This window comes from Chiloscyllium plagiosum, unplaced genomic scaffold (assembly GCF_037043375.1).
Source record: "Chiloscyllium plagiosum isolate Xiang-an unplaced genomic scaffold, Cpla_swu_hap1 HiC_scaffold_18, whole genome shotgun sequence".
NCBI lineage: Eukaryota > Metazoa > Chordata > Chondrichthyes > Orectolobiformes > Hemiscylliidae > Chiloscyllium > Chiloscyllium plagiosum.
Genome location: NW_028270156.1, coordinates 42,436,210 through 42,455,783, shown reverse-complemented (window position 1 = coordinate 42,455,783; position 19,574 = coordinate 42,436,210). Strand labels below are relative to the sequence as shown.

The following is a 19,574-nucleotide window of genomic DNA, read 5'->3' as shown; positions in this document are numbered from 1 at the left end:
ACAGAATGAGGGGGGATCTTATAAAATATATAAAATTATGAAAGGGATAGATAAGATAGAGGCAGGCAAGTTGTTTCTGTCGGTGGGTCAGACGAGGACTAGGGGACATTGTGTCAAGATTAGGAGGTGTAGATTTAGGACAGAGATGAGGAGGCACTGCTTTTCCCAGAAAGCAGTGAATCTATGGAATTCTTTGCTCAAGGAAGCAGTAGAGGCAGCTTCATTAAATGTGTTCAAGACGCAGGTGGGTGGGTTTTTGCATGGTAGGGGAATTAAGGGTTATGGGGATGATGCAGGCAAGAGGAGCTGAGATGATGGATAGATCAGCCATGATCTTAATGAATGGCGGAGCAATCTCGATGGGCCAAATGGCCTATTCCTGCTTCTCTTACAATAAAACTATGAAATTCTCATGAAGCTTGACCATATCCAAGACAAAGCTGAAAATGTGTTGCTGGAAAAGCACAGCAGGTCGGGCAGCATCCAAGGAACAGGAGAATCGACGTTTCGGGCATAAGCCCTTCTTCAGGAATGCCTGAAGAAGGGCTTATGCCCGAAATGTCGATTCTCCTGTTCCTTGGATGCTGCCTGACCTGCTGCGCTTTTCCAGCAACGCATTTTCAGCTCTGAACTCCAGCATCTGCAGTCCTCACTTTCTCTTTTTTCTTTCATATCCAAGACAAAGTGGAACAGCTCACCAGCATCTTAAGGGCAACTAGGTTTGGATGATAAATGCTGGACCAGCCAGCAACATTTTCATTCCTGTGAATGAATTTTAAAAAAGTCTTGAACAATCATTCTGAGAGTAAGTGACATTGGTGGTCCTTCAGTGTGTTTCGTTCATCTCTTGGTCTTTCACCACCATTTGGCCATGTTGCAGTTCTTGGGTATCTGCAAAGAGATAGATACAAGGCTAGGGTTGTGGTGAGATGGAGAAATGAGGAAACAAGAGGTGTTTGATTATATCATCTCTAACTTGTAAATCAGAAATGATTCTATGATTGTGAAAGGAGATGTGAAGAAGAAGGTATCAGGCCTTAGATGGTTTCGGTTCTCTCTAGTCGCAACCTCAGTAATGAAGTTTCTAATGATGACGACTATCTACTCCAAGTAAGGACATGCAGCTACACCTGTCTCCCCCGGTTATGTGCTGGTGCCTCTTGTCCTACAAGAAAGAATGTGTCAGTAATTGTAATGCAAAGATTTTATACATTGTCATAATTGAATAGCTGGCATTATTTTCAAAGATCAAAATGGGATATCAGGCTTGTAATAGTATCAAGTGTATGAGAGTAAGGTGAAGTTATGCATGTTATTTATGTGTTGAGACACATGGAGATTATTGGTAATTGAGTGAGGACGTGGTGCATTGATTAGTGTGAGAGATTAATGGTCTGATGGATCATTTTATACATTCCTTGACATGCAATTGAACATTTTGTGAGTTGCATCAGATCCTCAGGCTGTTAACTACTACAGCTGTCTGGTCTTATGTCTTAGCAAAGTTTGTTGGAGGGTCTCCTGGCCATCTATTGTGTCTCACATACTCTCTACCCCCTATATGAAGGCCTCCAGTACAGCATCAGAACACCTTAACACCCACTGCTACATTGTTCCCAATATTGTGTCATTTCCATAGCAAAATTACTTTCATCATCTGGTCTTTTCAAACTTAAAGACACTGAAGTATATGTTAACTTTAACTTGTGACCCCTCCTCACAATTTTCCAACCCTTGCTCAGGTGTGCAGCACAATTAATGTTGACCCTACACTATAATTAGTTAACTGAGCAAGCACCATCAGATGTGTGGGCTTCCTGTATTGGAATCAACAGATGCAGGTTAATAGTTCATCATGATTGCTCCGTATGTTTCAGAAGTCAACAAACTTTGAGATGTGACCAACATGGTTTATACGTAGAGAATACCTTTGGCAGGTACTGGCTTGAGTAAAGTCTGAGAGAGCCAGGAATATCTTTCTGCTGACAATATAGATAGCACAAAGTTTTCCAAGTCTTCGTAAGTTCAAATGGAGAAAGCAAATTAACACAAATGCATTTGCTGTTTCATAGTAAAATCTTAACAGGCAAACTTTTATTGTAAAGAAACTGTATCTTTGAGAGGCCTTGGGTTTGAGTGAGGACTTTTCTATTGCTAGTTGAAACATTCCAAAACTAATGTGACGCTATTTAATTGAAACAATATTAAATAACACTGCATTTGATGTTTTGTAAAATACTGTATTCTGCATTAAAAAAAGTAGTGACACACTGTTGATGAGCTGAATAGAACCGTTCTTGAGTTTAGGGTCAGAAAATGAGTCACCAAATGTTTTTAAAAATTCTTAAACTGAATCTTAAGCAATACTCCAAGTGACATCACATCCTGTTCTCTCTCACTAGAGCTGCACAATTATGTTAAGCATTGTACGGGAGTTATGAAGGCTTTCTTCTGTCGTTTACTTTCTAAAAAGGACTTTGTGATTTAACAAAATTCTGGTTAAAACACCAAAACAAAAGAAGAAAAATAACTGCAAACAGCAGTTTGTCTCGAACAGTCTGCCAGCTGAGGAAATATTTTTAGATTCATATGACTCTGGTGAATCAGTCTGTGTTTTTCCCCTGCATTGCTTCACAGATACACCTAAAGAAAATCCTTATGAAGATGTGGAACTGAAAGGCCGCTACCCTGGCAGAAAACTGCAGCTGTCATCTGAGAATTCCCTAGACTCTTTGCACAGGATGTGGTCCCCTCAGGACAGGAAGTACGCTACACCTCCCCAGGTAATTCTTTTGCTTTAAGTCAGTAGAAGTTCTCATCTAGTTCAAACAGGAATACTTTTGGGTCTGTCTGTTTTCACAAGGCTAGAGGAGTAGAGGACAGAACTGGGAAAGTAGTGATCATTTACTGTCTATCTAAGTAAGCTGATTTGGAAATGTAAGCTGTTTCATAACTTGACAAAATCAAAAAATTAGTTTAAAAAATTGAAAATGAAATAAACATGTTAAGCATTAAAGAAACAATGGCTCAGGGTTAAGTGATGTTTTATGATTTTGATTACTTTTTGATTTTAAGCCAAAAAGCACTAGTTACAGGTTATGAAAGAAAACTTAAAACTCGCCTGTCAAAAGATATCTGGTAAAACAGAGCTTGCTATTTTCTAAAATTAATTCAGTTTTAAGCTGGTTGAACCATAGAAAATCAAAAATATGGAAAAGTGTCTGTTAAAAAGCGGCAATTCATCATGAAGCAGACCAATCACTCTCTCGCATTCTAATTATTTTATAAATGATTTTTCCACAAAACTTTAATCTAGGGGTCAAGTCTCACTCCAAAATTTCAGTACATGAAGTACTCATCCAGTGAAGTACTGAGTATTATCATTCGGATGTGATGTAGGAAAAATGTTTTAGTAAGGTTTTATCTAATTTAAGTGCAAATTTATGCGAAATTTTGTCATATACCACTCTGAGAACATGTTCATTCTGTTAAAATCACAATTTTATTCACATTGTTGTTGTTATTATGAACCAGTCTGTGATTTTAGTTGTGTTTTGAATAGTATTTTGTTTTTATAATAGTAGCGATATCATTATTCTGCTTGAATTGATATCATAAAATCTTTAGCTTGAGGATATCAGTAACTGTATCAGTAATAAAAAGTTTCATAACCTTTCCTGAGGTTCATCCACAAATATACAATCATTCAAATTAACCATTTGAGTACTGAAAGCTTTCATATTATAGGCTTGTCTGTACCATTGCCAAAAAATATTCTCTAAATTTGTGACAGTACAGAGCACAGTACATGTATAAACTGCGCTATGGTTTCAGCGTGAAATTGATTCCACCTGTGTTAAGGTCAAACTTGTATGTTTTCTCTGGTGAGAAAAGTAAATCAGTTGCACCACCAGGAAGGTATGACTTAGCACCACATTCTACACCTAATTCTTGGAATGTGTAAAATAAAAAGTTTCAAACGTTATATTTTGCCATCAATCCAGAAATGCCATTGCAATCCTCTGAGAGGTTTCTTCATGTGGATAATAACAGGGGTACACATACTAGGTAGTGGTATGGTCTCCATACCCTTGCAGAGACGGTGGCCCTGTGAATACTGATATATGTGTAATATGTCAAGAATTGTCTTGTAGAGGAACTCTCGCAAGCTAGACTCACCAAGTCAACCTGGATCGAATCAAGAAGAAACGTGTCAGATTTTTTTTTAGCAATTTCAATGGTTTCATTCGGAATAGTTGTTTGCTAGTACACAGCATGAGTATTGCTGAAACAATACGTTTCATCTTAAACCAATCAGGAAAATTTGTAAGAAATACCAATAAATGGGGGAAACAATATTTATACCAAATGGCTAGAGAGTGCTGAGTAGTTGACAAATGGACTTTTATTGGTAAAGGCATTGCCATGGAGAATTCACTCACTAGCTGAAGACTGATAGTTAATTGCCAAGCTTTATTTAAATTGTAAACAAGGTAGATGAATTTTGATCATTCACTGCATTGCATGAGAAATGACATGTCACCTATTTTATTGAGTTGAAACAACCATGCTTTTTCTGTCTGCAAAGGACAGTGAGTCCACAATATGCATAGCTTCTCCTATGCACAAGTGCACCACCACACTGTGAAGCTGACTACGATTCTAAATTAGTTGTCAGTATAACTCTTCATACACATTTAACTAATGGCCAATTGTGGAATCACGTTTAATGTTAGCACTGTGATTTGAATTTTGCAGACATTGACTGGTTAGGCACAGCAAACAGGAACTCTTTCTGTGTATTTAGTTTTAATATCATACCCAAATAGATGGTGTTGCCATGAGTTCTCTACTAGGCCAACCTTTTGAAAATGTCATCTTTGGGTCCAATGGGAAACTTGCGTTCAATGGAATGACCCTTTCATTCCTATCCCTCACATATTTCTGATATGTAGATAATAAATTTGCTACCTTTGAAACCACTGCTGCAAGTAAGAATTTCCTTATGTCTTAATGGCCTACATGGTTAGAGAGTCACAGAGGTGAACAGCATGGGAACAGACCCTTCAATCCAAGGCATCCATGCTGACCAGATATCCTAAATTAATCTAGTCCCATTTGCCAGCATTTGGCCCATATCCCTCTAAACCCTTCCTATTCATATATCCATTCAGATGCGGGTTAAATGTTCTAATAGTATCAGCCTCCACAACGTGGTCTGGCAGCTCGTTTCACACAAGCACCAGTCTTTGCGTGAATAAGTTGCCCCTTCGCTCATTCTTAAATCTTTCCCCTCTCACCTAAAACGTATGCCGTCTCGTCTCCCATCCCAAGGAAAAGACCTTGTCTATTCACCTTATCCACATCCATCACGATTTTATAAAAACCTCTATCATGTCACCTCTCGGTCTCCAACGCTCCAGGGAAAATACCCCCAGACTATTCACCTCCCGATTCTCAAGCTCTCCAACTCTGGTAACATCCATGTAAGTCTTTTCTGAACCCTTTCAAGTTTCACAACATCCTTCCTATTTACCTAGCATGGTGGTAAAACATCTGAGAACAAATCTTCCAGCTTAGCGAGCAAACTTCCAACCTGAATCACAACCTAAGCTACAAATCTTCTCAAAAATTGCAATCCTTCCAATAGCAGGAGACCAAAATTGCATGCAGTAGTCCAAAAGTGGCCTAACCAATGTCCTGTATAGCTGCAATATGAGCTCCCAACTTCTGTACTTGGTGCAGTTACCAATAAAGGCAAGCGTACCAAATACCATCTTCACTATCCTGTCTACCTGGGACTATACTTCCAAGGAACTATGAACCTGCACCTCAAGGTCTCTTCGTCCAGCAGCACTCCCCAGGACTTGCACTCAAATTTACCTTTGAATTATAGTTGTCAACAATGCTCCCTATCATTAATCACTATGTTGAGAAATTAGCTAGTGGGTTCTCTACTACTCCTACTACCTTCACTGGTCACTATCATATTGGGATTTCTACCCTGATCAGATCACTTCTTGGGATATTGTGCAAAGTCATGAAAAAGCTTAAGGCTGTCAGTTTTGGTCCAGAAAATAACCTGAATTACCTCCAAGTATCTTGATGGTTTTCAACAACAGCCAGTTAATTGTTTTATGCTAATTGCTACTATGCAGGAGCTACATGAATTGTATTCATTAATAATAAGGTGTTGCTTTTGCGTCAAAAGGTTGTTCTGCCTATTGTTCAAATGAGTAATGTAATAAGTGAATTTTGGTGATGGTGCTAGATTTGTAGACATTTCCCAAAAAAACTAATGGATCACATTAAACAGTATGTCCCTTTGGCTGTTTGTGGCAGGCAAGGAGGTAATAACCATGCCCAAACAGCTCATGTTTGCAATAATCAAACCGCATTGTCCAACATTAGATGTGACTCTGCTATTTGACAGCATTTACTAAATAATTCTGAGTGTGCAAAAGATGATGCTGGAAACCAATTTAAAATTGTCAATTGGACTCTGTGTGGTGCACTTGCAGTTTCTGGAAATAGCGCCCTGTTCTTTGAAGACAGAAAGAACATGAAAATATGCCTGTTTCAATTCAACAAAAAAGGGGACAGCAGTTTTCTGACTCATTTCTCAGGGCCTTGACCAATGACTTGCCTGGTTTAAAATTTAAACCGAGCTTGGCAGTTAATTGTCAGAGATCATCAAACTGCTACATTCTCCTTGACAATGTCTACCAAACAGAATTCTCCTTTCAGTCATTATAAATATTGTTTTCGCTTAACATTGATATTACTTGTGAATTGCCCTGATGACTGCAAAATGAAAAGGTTCAACAAAATGTTTTTCAACAATTTGTAATTTCATCATACTTTAAGCTTAAAAAAATGGTACGTAGCCATGCAATATGTTTTATATAGAAAAAAATGCACTTCTCTCCGACATGACTTGGAGAACACATTTGAATGTATTTTTTTAAGAATCATTATGGCACAAGAAGCTGTTATCAAAAATGCCCCCACCCTCCCGCTCTAAATGCAAAAGATATATTTGGTTCTTTCCTGGTTTTACAATAAAAACCTGCTTTTTGTAGATCTGTGGCCAAACAATTAGGGTGCATCGAAATTTGTCAAACTGAGAGCTGCATTCTGCAGAACCAAATAGTTGTCAGTTTCAATGAACCTGAAATATTTCAGACCTCAGCTGGAGCAGCCTACCCAGTGAATGTAATACTGTTCTGCAAAGTAATGGGAGAGAAACATCAGAGGCTTAAAACAATAACATTAAGGTATCATTTACAGGAGACAACAGTTTGATATAGTTAGTGCACTGGAACATTCTGGGAATTGAGGAATTTTGGACATTTATCTTTTGATTCAGATGTGATTGTCATTATGTGTGCTATGATATTTCTGGAAATTGTGTGCATAAAAGATAGGTTTATTCCCAAAAAGCCACAAATGCGGTACCACCCTGTGGTGATTGTGTGGTGTAACACAAAATTTGTGAAATTTTTTGTTTATCAAAATTCCCTCTAGTTTGCTTTCCAGTGAAATCACACAATGTTTATTAAATCTCTGTGTAAACTCAGGTTATGCTAACAAGCGTACCAAACATAGAATCATACCAACTATCTTCAAAAGTTCAGTGCTGCATCAATCCTGTCTAAAATGTAAAGACGTGGACTGTACAAGGTCCAACTCAATTTTTAAGTGCATCTCAAAATTGGCGTTGATGTAGTCCTGCATGAAACAAGAAGGACCTTATCAAAATATTAAATGTGGATCCTATGCAAGTGGTAGGAATAATCACTAATTTGCAGTTTCAATGATAAAACAGTGTTTGCCCTTTGATACCAAGCTTAGAATGACCCACCCTTAAAATGAGTGTCAGATGTAATCAGAAAAGGGCACGCTAGCTTTTGCTGATTCTTTTTTGAGAGATCAAGAGGGGCATGAGTGGAAAAAAATTGATGGGTTCTAGAACATGTGGGTGATCCACTTGCCTGTTTATAGCACATGTTGAAAATTGCCCTGGTGAATATATTGTTGTCAAGTTTTTACGTGGGATGCAATTGGTGATCCATGCACAATTTGCACATGATGTTGTGCTAGTTGCGCAAACATTTTTAAAATCAAACTTCCACTCAAATGCACTCCTATATTGCAAAACACAAAACTTGCCATGATCTCACACATTTGCCCACCTTTTTAGAATACTTTTAAAAGACAATTTTTGATATTGTCTTAAAACTGATCATTTGGTGCCATAAATTAGTATAATTGAAAATGTGCTTACAATAAAAAAACTTTTATAGAAGTATTTAGTCTTTGTCATAAGACCAAAATCATATGAGCTGCACAGCTCGTAAATAGATATTTATTGCAATTACACTTTATAAGTTTATCTAATTTAAAACTATTATGGTAGTTTGTAAAATTGCTGCTATTGTAGTGTGTTTGTTTCATTATTAGCCAACACATAGAGTTTAAGAGCAGGGAGGTGATGCTGGAACAGTATAAAATGTTGGTTAGGCTACAGCTACAATATTGTGTCCACTTCTGGAATCCACATTATAGGAAGGATGTGACTGTATTGGAGACTGTGTAGAGGAAAGTTATCAAGATATTACCTCTACTGGAGAGTTTTAGTTATGAAGTAATTTTGGATAGACTTGGGTTGTTTTCCTTGGGGCAGAAGAGACTGAGGGGGACACAGTTGAGACATATAAAATTATGAGGGGCATAGACAGGATAGCCAGGAAGAAACCTTTCCCATTGGTGAAAGGATCGATACATAAATTTAAGGTAATGGGCAGGAGGTTTAGAGGTGGCCAAAGAGTGGTGGGAATTTGGCACTTACTGCCTGTAAGGGTGGTAGCAACAGAAACTCTCTCAACATTTAAGAAGCACTTAGATGAGCACTTGCAATGCCAAGGCAGACATGCTATGGGCTAATTGTTGGGAAATGGGATAAGAATAGTTAACTGCTTGTTTTAAACTAGTGTAGACTTGGTAGTTCAAAGGGCCTTTTTCTGAGCTGTAGATCTATATGGGTCTATAATTATAATACTATTGTCCTTTGTAAAATCTCAGTTTGCTCTATTTTGCTCGCAGAATACAGGGTCTTACCCAGTAAATAAATTTATTTCTGTATTAACATTTTACATTGTAAGCTTGGGAGAAACACTGTCTCTTTTTATAAATGGGGCAGTTTTCCCATTACTGAGGGAGACAATGTCAAATAAAGAATCTTGTGAGCCACTGCTTTTGACAGAGGCTGATAGAGAAGTGTGGACTTAATCCGTGAGGAGTTACTTCTTAACGTTGCTTGTGGACAATCTATTTCCTTTTTCAATCAATGCTGGATGGAAAATGAAAAAAAAAGTACTACAAAAGGCAAAAAAGAAAAACAGAACTATAAATCATTGGAAGAAATTTTATAGTAGACCAACATTACATTCACTGCTGCCGGAACTCAATTCTCAGTGCACGCATTCCTAAGCAAAGCCCTGTGCATGCTTCACATTTGCCAAGTAAATTGGATACACATCAAATGGACGCAGTATTATAACTAAGAATGTGGACAATGATCTGTGAGATATGGGACCCACCAGTAGGTTTCTGGAACTGGCATGCACATCTGGAACCCCATGTTGCAATGACATATGGGCAATAAGTTGATGAACATTTCCTATTGATAAAGATGAGAGGTCAATGATAAAATTTGTTTTGGCAGACTCAGTATTTGTTTTATACAGAAACTAAATAAGCTGAAGGCAAACAGATGCCAGGTTGGTCACAAAATCTTATTCCACTCCGTGTAGGCACCGACACTATTCTTATTGGTTTTTTAAAAAATGAGCTAATGATCAAAATAACTCAAAACAGATTGAGCAGAAAGAAATCATCTGCAGATTTACACTAATGAGAGCAGATGTCAAGTGCCTTATTTATAACTCAAGATTCTAAATGCTATGCTCAGACTCATTTTTCACTACTTTCATTTCTTTTCTCCACTACTTCACTATGGCCATTTAGTGTTTATATTCAAACCAATTCGAATGTTCTTAGATTAGTTTGGAACAAACACTCACTCTCAAGTCTGGAATTAATTAGCCTAGAGCATACACAATTGCATTGGTATTGTCCATGCAAACTTTGGTTAGATGATTGAAGCAGAAAGTTCTGTTTTAATGTCATCTGTTTCAAAAGCTAAAGATTATGAAAAAATATGCTGATATATATTCTATTCTTTCTTAACCTGGTCAACGTATTGTCTTCCAAAGCTGCCTCCAAAACCCAGCAGTCTGTCATTGCGTCTGAGTGGTACCATAGACAGGAAGACCCTTAGACTACCACGCCTATCCAAAAGGCACAGCCATGATGATGTACTGCTTCTGTCTCACCTCAGTATGCCCTCACCCCCTACCAGCCTCAATGATGACAGCATGAGCACAACCAGTGAGCTGTTGTCTACCCGTCGGTCCAGGAGGATCCCTAAGGTAAGGAATATTCGAACTGAATTGTCTTTTAAATTATGAAATTAGAAAAAGGTTATGTTATTAGAAGATGTACATGAATGTCAAAAAATGTAAACTTAACAATGACATCTGATTGCCACCAGATACGTCTGGGTAATTATCATTTTCCAGAAAGGAATTTTGTTTTAAAAGATGTTATTGAGAATCTGTGATTCACTAGATAGTCACTAGGAATTAAATATGAAGTATTTTTCATTGTTGAAATTAAGAATAGGAATGTTCCAAAGATTTTTGGCAGCTTTGTGGATTGGTAAAGTGAGTATTACTGCGTTATTTTGGTTGTTGAACTAAAGGAAGGATCATTGTGGTCAGTGCTTTCACTCAATAATGCATTTGAACTAGTTGTCTCTTTGCTGCAGGAATTGGAGTATTGGAAATTGAAGGAGAGCAACTATGACCTCCATCTGAACTCCTAGTTTCTTAAGGATAAATGACAGAATAGTATTGCAAGAGTTAGCAATATATCAGTGTTATGCTTTGAGTATTTTGATTACATTTTTTTTGGAGAATGATTTAGGAAAATGTTTTGTGTAAGGGCAGTGTTTGAAATCAAAAGCTAATTTGCATAGGTTCAGGATTTAATGATTATATTGCTGAATCAGCAACAACTAGCGACATTACAACAATAGGTGATGTGAAGATATGATGTGAATGCCCCAATCTGGTAGAATTATGCTGTAATTTGCTGGTGTGGGCCGATGTGCTGAATTTCAGTCATCTTCTGTCTCCAAGGTGTTTTTAAGGAAGCAGGAGGGTGGGGTGATGACAGCTAGCCGCCCGCTATTAGCATGTAGCGTATTCACATAATTAAAAGACCTATTATGATCAGGCCAATGATCAGAAGCTGCAGGGAAGATTCCCATTGGCCAGTGAGCCCCTGTGAAAACTGGAGCTTTGCAGATGCCGAGAGGTGGCAGATAGGCGAGCAGCATCAATTTGATGCTCCCGCCCCCTGCAGGCTTCAAACCTAAATGGTAGGATTTCTTGTTGCATTATTTTCCATACAAAATTGTGTCCATTCTCTATCGCTTTATCTTTCTTCAGCTTGTAATAAAGTTGTTAAGAGATGGCCACCGGAACAGGGGTTGCCTTTATCTTGAGTTGCTTTCACTCTTTGCCTGCAAAAGACCGTAAGACATTGAAACTGTAGGCTGTTCAGTCCCTTGAACTTGCCTTACCATTCAATAGGATCATGGCTGATCTAATGTTCATCATGTCCCATTCCTGCTCTTTTCCCCATGATCAAGAATTTATCATCTCAGCCTTACATGCACAGGACTCTGACTCCAGGTCCCCACTGCATGGAGTTGCAAAGACTCCTTATACTCAAGAGAAGAAATTCCTCCTCAACCTTAAATTGGCACCACTTTATCCTGAGTCCCTAGATTCTCCTATGAGGGGAATACCATCTCAGCATTTACCCTGTCAAGAATCTTACATGTTTTGTTGAGATCACCTCTCATTCATCTAAATTCCATTGAGTAGAGACCCAATCTGTTTAGCCTTTGCTCATAAGACAATCTCTTTACTGGGATCATCCTAGTGAACCTTATCTGAACTGCCTCCAATGAAATAATGTCTTTTCGTAAATAAGGTGATCAAAATTGCTCACAGTACTCCAAATGTCGTCTCACCAGCACCTTTGTACGGTTTCAGTAAGACTTCCCTACTCTGTATTCCAACCCCTGGAAATAAGACTAACATTCCATTAGTCTTCCTGATTATTGGTGTGTTAGTTTTGTGTTTAATGCAAAGAACCCCCAAACACCTTTTGTGTTGCAGCTTTCTGTAATTTTTCTCCATTTATATATTTCTGTGTTTTTGTTCTCCCTTCCAAAATGAATCACTTCACATTTTTCCACACTTACTCTGTTTGCCAATTTTTTGCACACCTACTTAACCTATCAGTATCCCTTTGTAAATTGTTTGTGTTTCTCTTGCAACCTGCTTTTCCAACTATTTTTGTGTCATCTGCAAATTTGACTGCAGTACGTTCATTTCCTTGCTGTAAGGTGTTTTTATATATATTTAAAAGGTTGTGGCCCCAGCGCTGATCCCTGTGGAACCTTATTAGTCACCGGTCACCTTTGAATCCTTTATCCCAATTTACTGTTTCCTGCCCAATGGCCAAAGCTGTCCATGTATTGAAGCCTGTCACTGTCCTTAATTAGATGACGAGCAGAGTAACAGCTCTGCAAAGTGGGCGGTGGTTGGGATGCTACTTGTTTGTGTCAAAAAAATGCACTGGAAAGGCATATCGATTAACTAAAGAGCAGAGCGCAAGAGCAATATTTGAATGGAATGTAACATAACCTGGAGGAACAACACCTTGTCCTTCAATTAAGCACTCTATAGCCTTCCAAGATCCACCAATTTCAGACTCGACGCATTTTGATTCCTTTCTCTTTGTAGATTTCAATTTCACTCTTTGTTGCTTTCAGATGGCAGCGATTCATCCTTCTGCAACTCTCACCTCCTCTGGACATGTATTTCTTTTATAGAGTTAATTGGTCATACAGCGTGGAAACAGGCCATTTGGCCCAACTGGTCCATGTCAACCAGATGTACGTCTCTTATTACCACTCTCTTTGACTCTGCACAACCAACTCTTGTATAATTTAATTAATCACTTGTCTTTCATCCTTTCAGAGATTTCATTCTTCTTTTGCTACCTTTTTCTACACTTCTACCCCACCCACCTCCTGCTCCCCGCTCCCAGCTTCGCTGCTTAAAGCTTTTCCCAGTTCTGCTGATAGGTAATCAGCCGGAAGTGTTAACTTTCTTTTCCCTCCAAAGATGCTGCCTGCTGTGCTGAATATTTGTAGTGTTTGGCGTTTAGTTCCAGTTTCCAGCAGCCTCAGTATTTTGATGTTGCAGTTGGCTGATGTTTGAAAAGAAAGATAATCAATTACATAGCCTGGAGCTACTGGGTGGAAAGAATTTTTAAATCTCAAAGAGGAATGCGCTCCTCCACCTCCTTTACACGCATTGTCTGGATGCTGTACTTTCCCAGTAGCCGTTCCAAGAGCTTGAAAAGCACAGTATAAGATTCCTTTGTGAATCAAGAAAACCAAGTATATACATGAGACTGGTCCAATTCACCAGGAAAGGAGGTAGTTTGACTCTACCAAAGTTACTGAGCAACCAAATTCCAGAGAATCATTGCCCTAGAGTAAGTTTGCAAAACACAGTTAAGTGTTCTCCTGTCAACTCCATGACAAAGTACCTGAAAGTATCTTCTGGATTAGTGGTGCTGGAAGAGCACAGCAGTTCAGGCAGCATCCAAGGAGCTTCGAAATCGACGTTTCGGGCAAAAGCCCTTCAGGAATAAAGGCAGTGAGCCTGAAGCATTGAGAGATAAGCTAGAGGAGGGTGGGGTGGGGAGAAAGTAGCATAGAGTACAATGGGTGAGTGGGGGAGGGGATGAAGGTGATAGGTCAGGAAGGAGAGGGTGGAGTGGATAGGTGGAAAAGGAGATAGGCAGGTAGGACAAGTCCGGACAAGTCATGGGGACAGTGCTGAGCTGGAAGTTTAGAACTATGGTGAGGTGGGGGAAGGGGAAATGAGGAAACTGTTGAAGTCCACATTGATGCCTTGGGGTTGAAGTGTTCCGAGGCGGAAGATGAGGCGTTCTTCCTCCAAGCGTCTGGTGAGGGAGCGGCAGTGAAGGAGGCCCAGGACCTCCATGTCCTCTGCAGAGTGGGAGGGGGAGTTGAAATGTTGGGCCACAGGGCGGTGTGGTTGATTGGTGCAGGTGTCCCGGAGATGTTCCCTAAAGCGCTGTGCTAGGAGGCGCCCAGTCTCCCCAATGTAGAGGAGACTGCATCCGGGAGAAACGGATACAATAAATGATATTAGTGGATGTGCAGGTAAAACTTTGGATGTGGAAGGCTCCTTTAGGGCCTTGGATAGAGGTGAGGGAGGAGGTGTGGGCTCAGGTTTTACAGTTCCTGCGGTGGCAGGGGAAAGTGCCAGGATGGGACGGTGGGTTGTAGGGGGGCGTGGACCTGACCAGGTAGTCACGGAGGGAACGGTCTTTGCAGAAGGCGGAAAGGGGTGAGGAGGGAAATATATTCCTGGTGGTGGGGTCTGTTTGGAGGTGGCGGAAATGTCGGCGGATGATTTGGTTTATGCGAAGGTTGGTAGGGTGGAAGGTGAGCACCAGGGGCGTTCTGTCCTTGTTACGGTTGGAGGGGTGGGGTCTGAGGGTAGAGGTGCGGGATGTAGACGAGATGCGTTGGAGGGCATCTTTAACCACGTGGGAAGGGAAATTGCGGTCTCTAAAGAAGGAGGCCATCTGGTGTGTTCTGTGGTGGAACTGGTCCTCCTGGGAGCAGATACGGCGGAGGCGGAGGAATTGGGAATACGGGATGGCATTTTTGCAAGAGGTAGGATGGGAAGAGGTGTAATCCAGGTAGTTGTGGGAGTCGGTGGGTTTGTAAAAAATGTCAGTGTCAAGTCGGTCGTCATTAATGGAGATGGAGAGGTCCAGGAAGGAGAGGGAGGTGTCAGAGATCATCCAGGTAAATTTGAGGTCAGGGTGGAATGTGTTGGTGAAGTTGATGAATTGCTCAACCTCCTCGCAGGAGCACGAGGTGGCGCCAATGCAGTCATCAATGTAGCGGAGGAAGAGGTGGGGAATGGTGCCGGTGTAATTAGGGAAGATCAACTGCTCTACGTAACTGCTTTGTCTATTTATCCTATCCATGCCCCTCATGATTTTATAAACCTCATTAATGTCACCCGTCAGCCTCCGACGCTCCAGGGAAAAATAGCCCGAGTCTATTCAACATCTTCCCTATAGCTCAAATCCTCTAATCCTGGCAACATGCCTATAAATCTTTTCTGAACCCTTTCAAAGAAACAGTCTGTGTTACGATTAAAAGCAGAAGAGAGGGGAAAAGGAAAGAGCAGCAGAAAAGAGGGAAGAGGAGACAGCAGCAGACAAGAGAGAAAAAGAGTGTTTGAACTTCAGAAACTGACACTTAAAAAGGAAAGTCAACTTAAAAGGCTGGAGATAAGGGCTCAAGGTAACCTTAGTGAGGAAATAGTGTAAACACAGAGTCATAGAGATGTACAGCATGGAAACAGACCCTTCGGTCCAACCCGTCCATGCCGGACCAGATATCCCAACCCAATCTAGTCCCACCTGCCAGCACCCGGCCCATATCCCTCCAAACCCTTGCTATTCATATACCCATCCAAATGCCTTTTAAATGTTGCAATTGTACAAGCCTCCACCACTTCCTCTGGCAGCTCATTCCATACACGTACTACCCTCTGCGTGACAAAGTTTCCCCTTAGATCTCTTTTATATCTTTCCCCTCTCACCCTAAACCTATGACCTCTAGTTCAGGACTCCCTGACCCCAGGGAAAAGACTTTGCCTATTTATCCTATCCATGCCCCTCATAACTTTGTCAACCTCTATAAGGTCATCCCTCAGCCTCCGACGCTCCAGGGAAACAGCCCCAGGCTGTTCGGCCTCTCCCTGAAGCTCAGATCCTCCAACCCTGGCAACATCCTTGTAAATCTTTTCTGAACCCTTTCAAGTTTCACAACATCTTTCCGATAGGAAGGAGACCAGAATTGCATGCAATATTCCAACAGTGGCCTAACCAATGTCCTGTACAACTGCAACATGACCTCCCAAATCTTGTACTCAATACTCTGACCAATAAATGAAAGCATACCAAATGCTGCCTTCACTATCCTATCTACCTGCGACTCCACTTTCAAGGAACTATGTACCTGCACTCCAAGGTCTCTTGGTTCACTAACACTCCGTAGGACCTTATCATTAAGTGTATAAGTCCTGCTAAGATTTGCTTTCCCAAAATGCAGCACCTCACATTTATATAAATTAAACTCCATCTGCCAATGTAGTGTACAAAATCCCATGCAAGGACTACACAAAACACTACATAGGACAAACAGGAAGACAGCTAACAATCCGCATCCATGAACACCAACTAGCCACGAAACGACACGACCAGCTATCCTTAGTAGCCACACACTCAGATGACAAGCAACATGAGTTCAATTGGGACAACACTACTATTATAGGACAAGCCAAACAGAGAACAGCCAGGGAATTCCTAGAGGCATGGCACTCATCCACAGATTCAATCAATAAGCACATCGATCTGGACCCAATATACCGGTCACTGCAACGGACAGCTGGAACTGACAACCGGAAGCGACAGATTCAAACCACTACAATGCCGGAGGAAAGGTCACAGAAGCGCTTCACAGGAGGCTCCCAAACACTGAGGATGTCACCTAGGCAGGGGACGAAACGTCTGCAACCCAAATTCCCAGCTCGGCGAACAGAATCACAACAACGAGCACCTGAGCTACAAATCTTCTCACAAACTTTGTCCATCTGCCACTTCTCAGCCCATTGGCCCATCAGATTAAAATCCCGCTGTAATTTGAGGTAACCTTCGCTGTCCACTACACCTCCAATTTTAATCCCATTTGCCAGCACTTGGCCCATATCCCTCAAACCCTTCCTTTCCATATACCCATCCAGTTGCCTTTTAAATGTTGTAATTGTACCAACCTCTGCCACTTCTCTGGCAGCTCATTCCATACACGCACCACCCTCTGCGTGAAAACGTTGCCCATTAAGTCCCTTTTAAATCTTTCCCTGTCATCTTAAACCTCTGCCCTCTAGTTCCGGACTCCCCCACCCCAGGGAAAAGACTTTATCCATGCACCTAATGATTTTATAAACCTCTATCAGGTCATCTCTCACCTTCCGAAGCTACAGGGAAAACAGCCCCAGCCTATTCAGCCTCTCCCTGTAGCTCAAACCCTGCAACCCTGGTTGAGAGGTCTTTCCAGCTATGAGGTTGTAGATTGTTGTTGAATACAATTCTTCCATTCTGGATGCCCCTTTTTTGAATTGCCAAATGTGAACTGAATCTCGGTAAAAACAAGGACTGCAGATGTTGGAAACCAGAGCCTAGATTAGAGTGGTGCTGGAAAAGCACAGCAGGTCAGGCAGCATCCGAGGAGCAGGAAAATTGACGTTTCGGGCAAAAGCCTTCATCAGGAATAGAGGCAGGGTGTCTGCAGAGTGGAGAGATAAATAAGAGGGACGTGGGGCTGGGGAGAAAGTAGCATAGAGTACTTAAGGTGAATGGGGGTGGGGATAGGTGTGGAGGTGAGAGGTCAGAGAGGAGGGTGGGGAAAGGTAGCAAAGAATACAATGGGTGAATGGGGGTGGGGATGAAGGTGATAGGTCAGAGAGGAGGGTGGAGTGGATAGATGGAAAGGAAGATAGGCAGGTAGGACAAGTCATGAGGGCGGTGTTGAGCTGGAAGGTTGGAGCTGGGGTGAGGTGGGGGGAAGGGGAAATGAGGAAACTGGTGAAATCCACATTGATGCCCTGGGGTTGAAGTGTTCCGAGGAGAAAAATGAGGCGTTCTTCCTCCAGGCGTCAGGTGGTGAGGGAGCGGTGGTGGAGGAGGCCCATGTCCTCGGCTGAATGGGAGGGGGAGTTGAAATGTTGGGCCACAGGGCGGTGTGGTTGATTGGTGCGAGTGTCCCAGAGATATTCCCTAAAGCACTCTGCTAGGAGGCATCTAGTCTCCCCAATGTAGAGGAGACTGCATCGGGAGCAACGGATACAATAAATTATATTGGTGGATGTGCAGGTAATCAACCTGCACCAATCAACCCCACCGCCCTGTGGCCCAACATTTCAACTCCCCCTCCCACTCTGCCGAGGACATGGAGGTCCTGGGCCTTCTCCACCACCGCTCCCTCACCACCCAATGCCTAGAGGAAGAACGCCTCATCTTCCACCTCGGAACACTTCAACCCCAGAGCATCATAGAACATAGAACAATACAGCACAGAACAGGCCCTTCGGCCCACGATGTTGTGCCGAGCGTTTATCCTAGCTTAAGCACCCATCTATGTACCTATCCAATTGCTGCTTAAAGGTCACCAATGATTCTGACTCTGCCACTCCCACAGGCAGCGCATTCCATGCCCCCACCACTCTCTGGGTAAAGAACCTACCCCTGACATCCCCCGTATACCTTCCACCCTTCACCTTAAATTTATGTCCCCTTGTAACACTCTGTTGTACCTGGGGAAAAAGTTTCTGACTGTCTACTCTATCTATTCCTCTGATCATCTGATCAACTGGGCATCAATATGGATTTCACCAGTTTCCTCATTTCCCCTTCCCCCAGCTCCAACCTTCCAGCTCAGCACTGCCCTCATGACCTGTCCTACCTGCCTATCTTCCTTTCCACCTATCCACTCCACCCTCCTCTCTGACCTATCACCTTCATCCCCACCCCCCATTCACCGATTGTACTCTTTGCTACCTTCCCCCACCCTCCTCCCTGACCTATCACCTTCATCCCCACCTGCATTCACCCATTGTATTCTTTGCTACCTTTCCCCACCCTCCTCTCTGACCTCTCACCTCCACGCCCACCCCCACCCCCATTCACCTAAAGTGCTCTATGCTACTTTCTCCCCACCCCCACCCCCCTCTCATTTATCTTTCCACTCTGCAGGCACCCTGTCTCTATTTCTGATGAAGGGCTTTTGTCTGAAACGTCGATTTTCCTGCTCCTCGGATGCTGCTTTTCCAGCACCACTCTAATCTAGTGATCTGAATCTATCCCATTTAGTATAGCAGTAATGCCACACAACAGAATGGCAGCTCTCTTAGCTTTGCCACAAGTCTCCAGGTTGGGGAGGGCTTTTGCTTAGTTGACGTGACCGTGTTTGGCTTTGTCATTCTCAGTGGCTACATTGAAGGCAGGTAGTCTGTCAGGTTGTATTCTGACTAGACATTTCTGTAGAACCTTGGTGAAACTGAGTGGCTTGCATGACCATTTCAAAGGGCAGTTGAGAGTGACCTAGATAGTGGACCTGGAGTGACATGTAGGACATACCAGGTAATGACAGCTTGAAGAATACTGATGGACCAGATGGGTATTTATGACAATCAAATAAATTATTGCGCTCAGTACTGAGACTAGTCCTTTATTTAACAAATCGAATTTAATTT

General features: G+C 41.7%; 1 protein-coding gene across 5 annotated transcripts in view; it reads left to right on the top strand.

Moving 5' to 3' along the window:
* The window catches only part of dennd2b (DENN domain containing 2B), a 465,023-nt gene that overhangs the window by 335,535 nt on the left and 109,914 nt on the right, over positions 1–19,574 (top strand). For all 5 annotated transcript variants that reach the window (XM_087996551.1, XM_087996548.1, XM_087996550.1 and 2 more), the window contains 2 exons: positions 2,638–2,783; positions 10,278–10,493. In XM_087996551.1, coding sequence (XP_087852677.1) covers positions 2,638–2,783; positions 10,278–10,493 — 362 coding nt within the window. The remainder of the gene's footprint in view (positions 1–2,637; positions 2,784–10,277; positions 10,494–19,574) is intronic.